Consider the following 14,875-nt stretch of genomic DNA (forward strand, 5'->3'; position numbering starts at 1 on the left):
CTCTTGTATGTGCCTTTTCCTCCATAGCCTTTGCACAAGCTATTCTTCATGCCTAGAATTTATTTCTTCCTCAATTCTATTTCCCATTATCCCTAGTTTTCTTCAAAACTTAGCAAAGATATAAGCTCCAGATTCTATACAAAACCTTTCCTGAATCTCTCATAAGCTAGTGCATCTCCTCCACCATTTTTTTTTACCTCACGCTTATTTTATATGTATTTTGGATATGCTTATATAGTAAGGTTAATTGAGGTCAATCACATTTCCTTGTATGTCACCCCTCACTCTACCATTTGACTCACTGTTATATTTAATTTTTATTATCCTGAGCTCAAAAGCAATCTAGGAGTATGGTTGAATAATTTCTTGTTAATTAATACAATTGTAATTTCTTTCTCACTAATTAATCAATTGGCTAAAACCTCCATCACAGTTCATTTATCATTATTTATTGAATAGACTAAAGAAACTTCTTTTCCAAATAGTACTCATATTTATTAACAAAATCATTAATAAAGCAAAGACATAAATAATATAATATTTTGGCTATGAGAAAGTGCATAGTCAAAGTCCCCTCAAATCCTCAGTATAATAGCTTCTCTTCACTTCTTTTCTTTCTTTTTTTTTAGTGGGGCAATTGGGGTTAAGTGACTTGACCAGGGTCACACAGCTAGTTAAGTATTAAGTGTCTGAGGCCAGATTTGAACTCAGGTACTCCTGACTCCAGGGCCAGTGCTCTATCCACTGAGCCATCTAGCTGCCCCTTCTCTTCACTTCTTAAAACATAATTTCACCATTTTGTTCACTCCATATACTGATTAAAGTCTCCTAACAATTTTTACATTTCTCCTCTCAAGATAAGAGTTAAATGGAGACTTCCAAGAAATAAATTAGGCAAGTTCTTTTTTGTCCTCTCTTCAGGCATCACAGGAAGGTGGGAGAGAGAGAGAGAGAGAGAGAGAGAGAGAGAGAGAGAGAGAGAGAGAGAGAGAGAGAGAGAGAGAGAGAGAGAGAGAGAAGCAGAAAAAGATAGAGGCAGAGGGAGAAAATCAGACATACGGAGAGACAGAGAAAGAAAGAAAGAGACTAAGATAGAGATAAACAGAGACGGACAGATGAAGAAGAAAGATGCAAAGAGAGACAGAGGCAGAGGCAGAGGAGATAGAGGCAGAGAAAGAATTGGAGAGAAAAAGAAATAGAGACAGAATGTGTGTGTCTGTGTATCTATGTATTACATATGTGAATGTGTGTGAGGGAATGAGTGAAAGGTGGGCAGGAGCCAGAACAGATTTTGTTCAGGAGATAAGACTTGATCTATTATTTAAAGAATCCATAGGACTTAAATGGAGGGAAGAAGAGACAAAGGGCATGTCAAGTAGGAGAAATAACATCCGCAAAGGTTTGGAGATGAGACTAAATATTATGTTTCAAGGACAATGAGCCAAGATAAAGTCAGGAATTATTTGTCTAGTTTTTTTTGTTTATTTTTGTTTTTGTTTTATTTTTTAGTGGGAGAGGTGGGGGTGAAGTTAAGTGAAACCTCCTTGCTTATTTCTTCTTGCAGTTAAAACGTGTACGAGAAACTGAAAAACAGTGTAAGCCTCTCCTGGAAAGGAACAAGTGCCTCACCAAGAGAAATGACGAGCTGATGCTGTCCCTTCAGCGAATGGAGGAAAAGCTAAAAGCTGTCACCAAGGAAAACTCTGAAATGGTTTGTATCACCAGAAGTGCAGAATAGCACTTTCTCTGAGAATAGTGCATTGCAAAGGAGGTGAGGTTCTAAGTTTCAGGAAACCACTGCTCCAAGTCTAGCTCTGATGCTTCTTGAGCTCATGATACTACCTTTCCCTGAGCCTCAGTTTCCACATCTGGAAGATGGAAGTGACAATAACTGTACAATCTCCCTCACAGAGCTGTTAAGAGGAAGGGAAAGTGGTTTATAAGATACAAAGTGGTCTTCATCCACAGTCATAATAGCCATAGCTATAGTAAACAGAAGTAATGTCACTCCATAAAGTTGGCTCATTAGCCAAAGCAGAAAAATGAACTCATTTTCTGCAAGTCTGATTTCTTCTACAGCTAAGTCCCAAATAGATTACTGCAAGTAATGACTCACTTGAAGTGGTCACATGTATTTGAATTTGCACGTTTTGAATTTATAATTATGTAAAATATGGTACTTGGCTCTAGATCAGTGGAGATACATTATATGGATTTGAACAATGTGACCATTTCAGGGGATTCATTGTTCACACTGAGCAGAACCTACCTGTGATATAAGCTAGTACCGGAGATTATTCACTTTGAGATCATGGCCTTTCTAATGTTGAGAGCAATAAGAATGTTTCCAGGAAACTCAGAGCATCTTCTTCTGAGTCATAGGCAAATGCCAATGCCAGCAGAGCTTCCCCAGCAAAACTTTAGCCCAGCCCCTAAGCCAGCTATGTCCAGGGCTTTCTTTCTAAGAATTATGCTACCATGAAGTTGACAGGTGTACAATCCAGGCCAAATACAGTCTACATAGGCCAATAAAAACTACAACTATATAAATAACTATAATTGCATTGCTTTTCATTTTCTATAGCAGATAAAATATAGTTAGGAGGGTCTGTTAGGATCGATCTCCCAACCTAGGGGAATCTACCTTCTCCATGAATTTTCTGTGTTTTTCAAAAGTCTCCTGTTTCACTAATGATGAGATGTTCCTCCCTCCTTTCAGGACAGAGGTAGGGGACTGTGGATGTGAAATATATTACATAATATTAGACCACATGAGTTTGTTAGTTGGTTTTGCTTAAATGGTTTTCCTTGTTAGAATGGAAGGTTTGTTGAGCAGGTGGGGGAGGGTGTCTAAGAAGAAATAACCTTGGTGTAAAAACAAAAGGCAAAAAATATTAATGTCTATTTCTCAACCTTATTTGTGTTGTAATTTTAACTTAGAGGGATAAAATGACTTCACATCCTCCCTTGAAGAAGTTAAAGTCTCTGAATGACCTTGACCAAGCTAATGAAGAGCAGGAGACAGAATTTTTAAAACTTCAAGTCATTGAGCAACAAAACATCATTGATGAATTAACTAGGGTAAGTGATAATTACACCTTACCTGTCAAGAGTAGGTAGCCTGGGGGCAGCTAGTTGGCACAGTGGATAAAGCACTGGCCCTGGATTCAGGAGGACCTGAGTTCAAATCTGGACTCAGACACTTGACACTTAACTAGCTGTGTGACCCTGGGCAAGTCACTTAACCCTCATTGCCCTGCAAAAAAAAAAAAAAAGAGTAGGTAGCCTACAAAGATAAACCTTGATGGTAAGGTCAACTCAAAGACTACATTGTACAAGAAGCCTTGATCCTCCTCCCTCAAACTACTTGTTAAATATTTTGTTTTCACTAATCTCTGTTTGTATTGTTATCTTCCAGTAGAAAATAAATTCTGAGGGCAGGAACTGTTCCATTTTTAACTTTGTATCCCAAGCACTTGTTTAGCACTTGGACCTTAATAAATTCTTATTTAATTGGAAACAAATTTACCCCCAAGATTCACCTAGTATCCTGGTAGAAAGACCAGAGGTCACACACTGACTTAGTAAGCATCAAGATGGCATACAATGGTCAGTGTGTTCCTACCATTAAGCACAAACTTGTCATGAAGTGCCCTTTGGTCCTCAGACTCATTATCATTCAAAGAAAAGGTATTTATTAAATACCTGCTTTAAGGTGACTCCTATAATACTAAGAGCACCAGATTTAGGAGTTGAGAGACCCGTGTTCAGATCTTGGTTCTTATATTTCCTAGTTTCATGGTTATAAGCAAGTGTCTGAACCTTTCTGTGCTCCAGCCCCTCCTCTGTCAGCTGGGTATCAAAAAAGATTTGTTCTACCTCACTCAACAGGATTATTGTGATAAAAATCTTAAAGCACTACCTATGCAAATGAAAGTTGTTATTCTGTCGTGACCGAGGAGGTCATAAAAGTTTAAAAGAACCTTGGAGACTTATCCAGTCTGGTGCCCTCATTATATAGATATTAGGTGGGGAAAGGAAGCTAAAAAGCTTGCCTAAAGTCATTTAGGGAAGTAGAAGACAGAGTTCCTAGACTTATAATATTTTTAAAGTGATTTTGTAAGGCCTTAGTATAACATAGAGCATACTCAAAGAACTCAATTTCAAAAATAAATTAACTTGTACCATGTCTTATATTTTCAAAGGGCTGTCAGGGGGATTAGGTAAGGCAGTGATGACCATCTCCATTTTAAAATGAAAAAAACTAAAGTTCAGAAAGGATGATTTAGTCATTAACTCAGTGTGTGATCATTGGTCTTTGTGTCAGGAGGTCTTTGTGTTAGATGCCTCTTAGGGCAACTTTGGTTGGGGGTATCATTAATGCAGACCACTCATTGTCCCCAGTGGGAGCCATACGCCTTATAATTAGTAACAGACCTGCTAGCAGAATGAAGATCTCATAAGTCCCAATTCCATATTATACCATCCATTAGGATACTGGATACCCTGAGTCCTAAATCTATTTCCTTTCTGCCTTTATATCTTTAGTATCTACTAGAGTGTATTTGATTTGATAAATGTTTGTTGAATGGCAAAGAACTGATCGATTGCAATGGTGGATTTACTTTAAAATCAGGCAAACCCTTGAAATCTAGAGAACCCCTTTGTAGTACAGGAGAGTTGAAATAAACAAACAGCACCACACAGGGATAGCAGTTAACATTCTACTACTACTTATAAGGGAAGGAAGAGAATAGAAACCAATGGGGAACAGTCTTAATATGTGGCCTCTATTGCCTATAATGCACAGGCAACACACTAGGGGTGGTCACTTCAGATGTGCACTACACAATAGGATTTGCAGCCCAGTAAAAGGCCAGAGACTCTCGGGGCCCAAATTTATATAGCGTTTTAGATAAAGAATACACTTATTGGGGGCAGCTAGGTGGCGCAGTGTATAAAGCACCAGCCCTGGATTCAGGAGGACCTGAGTTCAAGTCCAGTCTCAGACACTTGACACTAGCTATGTGACCCTGGGCAAGTCACTTAACCCTCATTGCCCTGCAAAAATTTTTTAAAAAAGAATACAATTATCAGAGACTACCCAATCACCCTTACAGGAATATAGTAGTATGGATGGGACCAATAACATGAGATCATTTTCTAAATTTTTAAAGGAGTAAAGAATTGGGAGTAGGGTTACAGGATAATTAATTTTAACTGTCCCATCCAGCAAGAGAACAGAGAAGGGAGTGTTGAAGAATGCATAGTCTTTGGGTCAAACATACATCCTAGGAAGACTGGGGCCATCCATACCAGTAAAAATTATTCTCATCAGCTTACATCCTTGATGCTACGGTGATTTGGAGTATAAGCCAAGTTGTTATATAGTAAATAAAGTCTTGTGAGATCCCTTCCCACCTCTCACCTTGGAGTGACTGGAATGCTCAAAGATGTATTCCAAGGTTGTCTTGGCACAGAGCAGACAGCCCAGAGGGGCCTGAAGATTCCTGAGTCATATTAGATTCTATGGGAGAGTTTGTGCAAATTGCAACTTCTGAAACTGAAGTTCAGTGGGGTTCAGTGACTTTTCTATAGCCTCGAGGCCATCTTTAGGTTCAGTTTCAGGAAGAGAAGGGTCCAAGATGTCTCTAGACATCTTGATATATCTCCTTGATCAATCTACTCAGAACTTGTTTCAGTTCTTGTAAAACCAAGCTGATTTTGGTCTTCCCTGAAAATTTCTTAAATATTTCAAGGATGCTTTCAGAGGTTCCAGATAACTTAGGGGATGCATATACCCTTTTCCATACTCTGTATTGCTGTAGGGTTAGTCTGTGCCCAAACTGGATTCAGGAGATGTGGAAGGGAGAGCTGAAATCAGGGTATATGAGTTCTCACAATAGCAAAAATGCTACAACAGAACACAAATCAACCTATCATTAATCATCCTGCAATGAAATACCCTTCAGGTTCTTCATACTGCAATTACCTTGCAGTATGTAAAATACAAATAAAGTAAGGAGGCCTGTTCTAAGGTGCCTACAATTTTTGTCCCTCAGAGTTCAAGAGATGCATAGAATGAGGTTGTTGGGATGCCATAAAGCAAGGGGACCAGGGAAGGAATTAAATGGTGAGAACAGGAATGAGGGTTCTCAGGGAAGCCTTCAGCTACTCCCTGCCACTACTATCATAGCAAATTCATAGAAGGTCAGAGCTAGAAGGGGTCTTAGAATATAAAATATTAGAGATGATAGAGGCCTTAGTACATGAAACAGAGCTGTAAGGGACTTTAGAAGAAGAAAACATGGACCGTTAGCCCTAGGATAGCCCTTAGAACATAGAGAATGCCAAAGCTAGAAGAGACCTTAGAACATAGTATGTTAATTGTCAGAGCTGCAAGTGACATAAACACATAAAATATCAAGCTAGGTAGAGACCTTGGGGCAGCTAGATGCCATAGAGCATCGGGCCTAAAGTCAGTAGAACCTGTGTTCAAATTTGACCTCAGACACTTACTAGCTATGTGACCCTGGGGAAATCACTTGTTCGCCTCAGTTTCCTCATCTGTAAAATGAGCTGGAGAAGGAAATTACAAGCCAATTCAGTATCTTTGCCAAGAAAGCCCCGAATACAATCAGAAAGAGTCAGACATGACTGAAACAATTCAATAACGACAACAAAGAAACCTTGGAAGTCATTTAAGTTCGACCCAATCATTTCACAAATAAAGGAACTGAAATAGATTTATATACAGAACAACCATTTAAAGCAAGAAGCATATCCCTGCTGCCAGAATATTTATTTCTGTTGCTTGGAAAATAGCTGAAACTTTATCAAGGTAGGATAGTGTTCTAAAATGACTGCAAAGAATATTGGGAGCTTTTGTAAAAAAAAAAAGGCTTTCAATTTGCTAGAAGAACAATAATTCTGTCTTCATAATACAACAATATGACAACCTGTACCAAGTGGGTCTGACAAACTCCTTAATCTTATTATCCAGGACCGGGAAAAGCTTATCCGTCGCCGAAAACATAAAAGAAGTTCCAAGCCAATTAAGGTAAAAATGAAAACTAGGTTATTATGTATTTGGCACATGCTGCTATAGAACTGGGGTTGCCAGGGAATTGTCCTGCACTGATATGATAAGCCAGATGTTGTTGAACAAAACTGTAGTGCTGCCTTAGGGGAGTGGGGAGAAGGTATGCTCTCCTCTTCACGTTTTTCAGAAATGAAGAAAAAAATGTATGTTTTCATTAATGCATTTGCATTAATTCATGTTCGTTCTGTCTCATAATTTTGAGAGGCAGCTCAGTTCAAAAGTGAGTAAGTCAGGGGCAGCTAGATGGCACAGTGGATAAAGCACCAGCCCTGGATTCAGGAGGACCTGAGTTCAAATCTGACCTCAGACACTTGACACTTACTATCTGTGTGACCCTGGGCAAGTCACTTAACCATCATTACCTCACCAAAAAAAAAAAAAGTGAGTAAGTCGTGCCATACACTGGAAAGACAGGTTGAGGTATCAGCCATTCATTGGCTTTGCAAAAATTACTTCCTCTCCCTATGCCTTACTTTTCTCATTTGTAAAAACAAGGGGTCAAACTAGAAGGTCTTTAAGGTGCCTCCTAGCTCTAAATCTCATGATTTTGATTATGATTTTTTTTTTTGCTGAGAGATCCCATAATAGATAATAGAAATAAGCTAGTTCTAAATCTCATGATTATGATTTTTTTTGCCAAGAAGTTCCATAATAGAAATAGATACTTCTTTGGATCTGTTAGTAACCTACAACTACTTACATATATTAAATTCAGAGGTTTCCAAGGTCCAGAGTTCCCTCCCTTTCCATTGATCATCTGGGATCTCAGAACCTTCGGACTAGAGCATGAAACACTTAATCTTTGAACCCTGTTGAGCTGCCCACTGTGAGCCCACCAGTGTTTCTATAAGGTAAACAACCCCAAGTCAATAGTTCTGCTTGGTACATATTAGGGAGAAAAGTGGTGTTCCCATTCTGTCCTCCCATCTGTATTCCCCTAAGACAGATCTGGGCACTGACAATGACTTTTTCATACTCGATATTTTCATTTATTCATTTCAGGCTTCAGTATTTGAGAAAATAATAACAATAAATATTTCTGCACTCAAACTAACTTTCCCCAAATCATGTAGGCAAACTGCTGTTTTGTTTCCTCCTTTAGAGGCCTATTTTGGACCCATTTATTGGATATGATGATGACTCCATGGATTCAGAGACATCATCCATGGCCTCCTTTAGGACAGACAGAACGCCAGCCACTCCAGATGATGACTTAGATGAGGTAAGCCTTATCTCTGTTCTTTTTGGGGGGTGGTTTTTTTCATTGAATACTCTTTTATTTTTCCCAATTATATGTAAAGATAGTTTGCAACATCCATTTTTGCAAGATTTTACATTCCAAATTTTTCTCCTTCCCTCCCTTCCCTTTCCTCCTCCCTAAGAAAGCAAGAAATCTGATATAGGTTATAGTGTACAATCATGTTTAACATATTTCAACATTCGTCATGTTGCAAAAGAAAAATCAGAACAAAAGGAGAAAACCACGAGAAAGAAAGAAAAAGAAAATAGTATGCCTCCATCGGCATTCAGACTCTATAGTTCTTTCTCTGGATATGGAGAACATTTTTCCATCATAAGTCTCTCAGAATTGTCTTATATCATTGTATTGCTGAGAAGAGCTAATTCTATCACAATTTATCATGACACAATGTTGCTGTTAGTGTATACAATGGTCTCTTGGTTCTACTCAGTTTACTCAGCATCAGTTCATATGTCTTTGCAATTTTTTTTTTCTTAAATCTGCCTGCTTATCATTTCTTATAGCACAATAGTACTCCATTACATTCATATACCACAACATGTTCATCCATTTCCCAACCGATGGACATTTCCTCAGTTTCCAGGGTTTTGCCACCACACAAAATCTGCTCTGTCATTTTAAAGAGATTGTCACCATTAATTTGCATTTCAAGCCTCCCCCCAAAATAAAATTTCATTTATCATCTATTATAGTTTCTTTGCAATCAATATTCAGTAACATACATGTGTGGCAAATGTAAAGGCCACTGTGGATTTTCTAACCTCTTGCTAACTCCATAGAAAGTCCTTTCTTGGAGTTGAGCCAAATTTTTACCACCTTGACCTCAACTCAGCCATCTGAAAACTTTGCTTTCATTAGAAAATGGTTATTTCCCCTACACTTCATCCAAAGATGTGAGCCTGATAACTGGCTCTGAGAGAAGACAGGAGAAAATCAGGCTAGTGGGAATTTCTTTGAGAATGGATGCTGTCTATTCCTAGCATGTAGTGGGGAGCAGGAAGGAGATGAGTAGAGGAATATGATGAAAAAAATGGATAGGGGTCTTTTTTTTTTACCAAGGTAAATCTTCACAGTATGATATCTTTATGTTATGCTAAGTATGATGAACTATTCTCTACTAAACTCTTTCTCTGATGTCCATTGTGGTGTGTAGGTGATACCAGTTTCTGAAAAGCAGGCCTTAAGTCCTAGCAGGTGCTTTCAATCAGGAAAGGCTTTGAGTGCAGACCTCCCAATGAACTTGATGCTTGTTGTCTAAGGACTACACTAGCTAACTTTGAAGTACATCATTATCACCAGATGACTGACCTCTGGTTGACCATATTTTTTTAGCCAAAGCAAATCATGAAGGTTATCTGCTAAAATATATTGTCTTAAAATATTTGTAAAGCATTCTCTCCATCTGCACAAATAGTAAAAATGTGACTGCTTAAAATATTTGCAATACTTACTATAAGTACTAACAGTCTACAAATGCATTCTACCATGTTATTAGTGTGGGTACTCCCTCCACCAGTGCAGATAGCATCCCCATTCAGAAGTTACTGTGACCAAGAAAACTGTTACTCATCTGATTTAGTCTTAAGAAATCTTTTTTGGATTAAACGGAAATGAACTGAATTGAATTGCTTTGAGCCTGAGAATTTGCTAGGCTAATCTTCAGGTGACAGACCATATTTTAAAACTTTTCAGTTTTGTACAATGGACCATATCATTGAAAGGAGGACAAAATATTTCCAAAGTCCCTAGGTTCAAGTCCTACCTCTGACACATATTGGTTATGTGACCCTGAAAAAGGCACTTTACCTCTTGGTGCCCTAGAAAATTCTTTATGGCCATAAAATTGCAGAGAAGATTTAAGTCCTCTCATAGGTTCATTTTCTGACATAAGGAATTCCCCTAATTCTCTGAGATTTATTCTATCTGCTTCTTTTACTGATTCATTAACAAAGTGGGTGAGGCCATAACTGTCAGCACCATTTCCTTTAATCTATCAACAGGCATTTTTGAAGCATATACTATGTACTGGACACTATGCTACATACTGGAAATATATCAGATAGTACAAGTGAAATGCTGAAATTTGTGGTCTTACCCACCTTGTTAATAATGATATTAAAGGAAATTAGAGTGAGAATCCCTGACTTTTAGTGTGAGGGCTATGTTGTCATTAGCATAGGAAACTCTTTGTTGTTATGTTCAGTCATGGCCAACTCTTAGTGACCCCATTTGGGGTTTTCTTGGCAAAGATACTGGAGTGGTTTGACATTTCCTTCTCCAGCTTATTTTACAGGTGAGGCAAACAGGGTTAAGTGACTTGCCCAGGATCATACAACTAGCAAGTCTATGAGGCTGAATTTGAACTCAGGTCTTCCTAACTCCAGGCCCAGTGTTCTATCCATTTTACCACCTAGATTCCCAGGAAACTCTAATGTGAAGAAACTTCCTCTACCAATGCAGACTCCACCTTTTCTGCAATTCATAGCCTAACAGAGTTTTCTAGAGCACCAACAGGTTAAATGACTTGTTCAGGGTCCCGTGGCTAGTATGGGTTAGACATGGGACTTGAACTCAGGTCTTCTTGGTTTCAAGGTCAGTTCTCCATACACTACTACGTTGTCTCTTAATTTATACATAAGAATGACTTTTAGAATTGCTAAAGTCTATGGTGTAACAGAATTATAACCTACATAACAAAAAAATATGTTTATATATAGTGATAACAAATTATATATATAGTTATATAAACATTACTTTATATACTTAAAAATAATAAATGATCAAATGTTTCCTTTCTAAAAAAAAGTATTTCCAAGAGGCCAAAGCTTACCATACAAAATCTAGTCAAGATGTTGTCTGTGCATGCAAAGTGTTATGTGGAGTTAAACTTTTTTTTAACTGCTTCAGTGCCCCCTTCCAACAGCCCTCTCTGCCCACCACTGACCAAACTGTACACTGTATCTGTGATTAATCCTTTGATTTTTCTGTTCATCTCAAGAGTTTAGCAGCAGAAGAATCTGAACTTCGGTTTCGCCAGTTAACAAAAGAATACCAGGCTCTCCAGAGAGCATATGCCCTTCTACAGGAGCAGACTGGAGGCATCATAGATGCTGAAAGAGAAGCAAAGGTTAGTGTGGTGTGGAGAGAGGGCTTCAAGTTGGCTCAGGCCAGGAGTAGCCTAGAATCATTATGAGAGGAAACCACAGGAGCAAGAGAACTTCCTTATATACTGTGCTTCTCTTTAAGGCCTGCACATGTGTGTGTGTATATATGTGTGTGTGTGCTTGTTTGAGTGTGTGTGTGTGTGTGTGTGTGTGAGTGAGACAGAGACAGAGACAGAGAGAGACAGAAAGAGACAGAGCAACAGAGACAGTGACAGAGACAGAGACAGACAGAGACATACACACAGAGACAGAGAGTCAAAAGAGGCTTTATTCCTTTCAGGAAACATTTTTCATCCTTGCTTTGATGGAAAATGTATATTTTCATACAAAGTTGGATTTTTGAATCTACCTTTCCTAGTTTCCAGTTGGGGAACAACCACTGCTACTTGAAGGTAAAGGTTTCATCAGTGACTATCTTTAGCTAACCTTCAATTACTTTACAAATAAGAGAGGAACCCATAGTTAGATTTTTTGTAGCCACAGTGATTTAAATAATATTGTAAAAAATTACATGGGTTTTCTATACTACTAATACACATATGTTTTGGTAGTTGTATTTGCCTAGAGTACATTTAAAATAGTTTTATAAGTCTTCTAAGTGTATTTTTAAGCATTCAGAGAAGCTCAGAGTTGGAAGCAACTTTAGAGGTGGAGTATCAATTCCAATCTCTAACACATTCAACAACATTCCCAACATGTGGTCATCCTTCATCCTGCAAATGTGAGAGAAGGTAAAGGCAGGAAATGAGCATTTATTAAGTGCCTACTATTTTATTAGGCACATTTATTAAGTACCAGGCTCTGTGCTAAGTGCTTTACACATATTATCTCAGTTAATCTTTACAACAGTCCTTACTGGTGAGGTAGCACTATTATTATCCTCATATTAAAATTGGGGAAACTTAGACAGACAGATTAAATGACTTGCCAGGGTCACACAGCTAGCAAGAGTCTGAGACTGGAAGGCCTATAGTAAGAGACAGCTGACTACATTTAAAGGCAGCCCATCACACATTTGGTCAACTCGGCTTAGTAGTGAGTTTTTCCCTGCATTGAGCCAAAATCTCCCTCTCTGTAACTTCTCCAGCTTGTTCTAAGTTCTGTCCTCTGGGGACAAGCAGAACAATTCTGATATCATATCTACACAGTAGCCCTATAGATAGGTTTAATTAAAGATATTAATCATGTTCTGCCAAGTCTTCCCTCCTTTAGTCTAATGAACCCCTGGTTTCTCCAAGTGATTTCCAATCCCCTCCCCCATCTTGTTCACCTTATTTTGGATATACTCCAGTTTGCCAGCATCCTTAAAACATAGTCCCCAAAAGGGAGCACACAAGCTAAGGTATAATCTGATCAGGCCAGAGGATATCAGAACAAGCATGTTCCTTACTGTGGACCCTATCCATTATTGTAGTCTATGACCTTATTAGCTTTGGGGGCAAGCATTGCCCATAGTCAACTCCCTTAAAAATCCCCAGATATTTTTTACACAAACTACTGTTCAACCACTAGCCACCACTATTCTGTACTTAGCCTAGTTAATATTTTAAAAACTCAAATATAGGATTTTATATTTTCCCTCATTCCTTTGAGTATAGCACTGTAAAAGTAGCCTACAGGAACTTGCAATCTATTCTTTAAAATTTATATCTCTGTGTCTATTGTGTGTATACCTACAAAAAGGTTACACAAGTCAAGTGTTAGTAGGTTCTAATGCTTTTCTAATAGTGGTGAAAGGTTTGTACTTACTAACAAACTCTTTCTTACCTGGTTTCCATTGTCAATCAATCAATTAATAAACACTTATTGAGCACCTACTTTGTGCAACTTTTTTAAGCATTGAGGATACAAAAAGACAGTCCCTACCCTCAAGGAGCTTGCAATCTAATGGAAGAGACAACATGCAAACAAATATATACAAAGCAAGCTACATAGAGGATAACTAGGAAAAAACTAAAAGATGGAAAAAAATTAAGAGGAGTTGGGGAAGGCTACCTGTGGAAGGTGAGATTTTAGTTCAGCCTCAAAGGAAGCCAGGGAGGTCAATAGTCACAGTAGAGTTGGAAGAGAGTTGTGTGTTGGGGGCAGGGTACCTTGGGCAAGCTTACTGAGCTATATGTAATGAAGCAAGGTTATTTGATCCACATGAGTCTTAAATCCATTAATTTGTTTCAACAATTCAGCTTGAATCAATAGGGCATACTAAGAAGTGTAGGACCTTCAAGGAGCTTAGGGTCTAAGTAAAGAGATAATACCAGAACATGAAAAGATAATAACATCAAATGGCAAATTGGTGATACAGACTATAAAGGCAATAGGTATGACTTTGTTCCAATGTCTCCTCCTCTTCAAGTCTCTGTTTTAAATTGGCAAAATAAAAATGAAATGATTTCGTGGATCTCTTCAATCTACATGATTTTATATGAACAAAAAAATACATGATTGAAGATGAGGGACCACTAAAGCATGCATAAGAATCCCTGCAAGCTGTACATTGTTGTTCAGCTGTTTCAGTTGTGCCTTACTCTTTTTGACCCTATTTGGGATTTTCTTGGCAAATATACTAGAATGGTTTGTCATTTCCTTCTCTAGCTCATTTTACAAATGAGAAATCTGAAGCAAACAGGATTAAGTGACTTGCTCCAGGTCACACAGCTAATAAGTATCTGAGGCCAGATTTTAACTCCGGAAGATGAACCTTTCTGACTGCAGACTGGGAACTCTACTCAATGCACCACCTAGCTGCCCTTGGCTGCATATTGACTTAATTTTGAAATGTAATGTTATCTAGGTTTTCATTGTGTTTTTATTAATTTTGTTAAATATTTCTCAATTACATTTTACTCGGGTTCAGGCCACATTTGAGAGTTTTGTGGGCTGCATGTAGCCTCTCTGATATAAGAAAATAAGCGCTGGTTGTTAGTATCAGAGTATCTGGGTTCAAATTTCACCTTTGCTATGTACTAGCTAGCTATGTAGCTTTTGGAAAATCATATACCCTCAGTGAGCCTCATTTTCCTTGTATGTAAGTTAATGAATGAGGTTGATCTTCAGTAGTGTCAAACCTAAATAGAAATGAATCCTTATTGTTGCATATTAATGTAGAAAATCACAAATTAACATTATATTGTAGTGCATTTTTATGTTGTTAAATATTTTCCAATTACATTTTAATGTGGTTTAACTATATTTGGGAGTGGCCAAGTTTGAAATCTCTTGTAGTTGATCTCTAAGGCTTCAAAATACACTTAATGATTTACAATGATGGAGTCAATAAAAGTCTTTTGCCCATAATAAACCTATAAAGTAGGCAGGGAAAATAACCTCTCCTCCATTTTATAGATGAAA

The 14,875-nt window shown here is 38.0% G+C and overlaps 1 protein-coding gene across 1 annotated transcript in view; it reads left to right on the forward strand.

Moving 5' to 3' along the window:
• JAKMIP2 (janus kinase and microtubule interacting protein 2) overlaps nucleotides 1–14,875 on the forward strand; it is a 240,955-nt gene that overhangs the window by 163,491 nt on the left and 62,589 nt on the right. Inside the window, 5 exon segments of the mRNA XM_043987296.1 lie at nucleotides 1,565–1,711; nucleotides 2,941–3,081; nucleotides 7,004–7,060; nucleotides 8,205–8,324; nucleotides 11,362–11,490. Coding sequence (XP_043843231.1) covers nucleotides 1,565–1,711; nucleotides 2,941–3,081; nucleotides 7,004–7,060; nucleotides 8,205–8,324; nucleotides 11,362–11,490 — 594 coding nt within the window.

This window comes from Dromiciops gliroides, chromosome 2 (assembly GCF_019393635.1).
Source record: "Dromiciops gliroides isolate mDroGli1 chromosome 2, mDroGli1.pri, whole genome shotgun sequence".
NCBI lineage: Eukaryota > Metazoa > Chordata > Mammalia > Microbiotheria > Microbiotheriidae > Dromiciops > Dromiciops gliroides.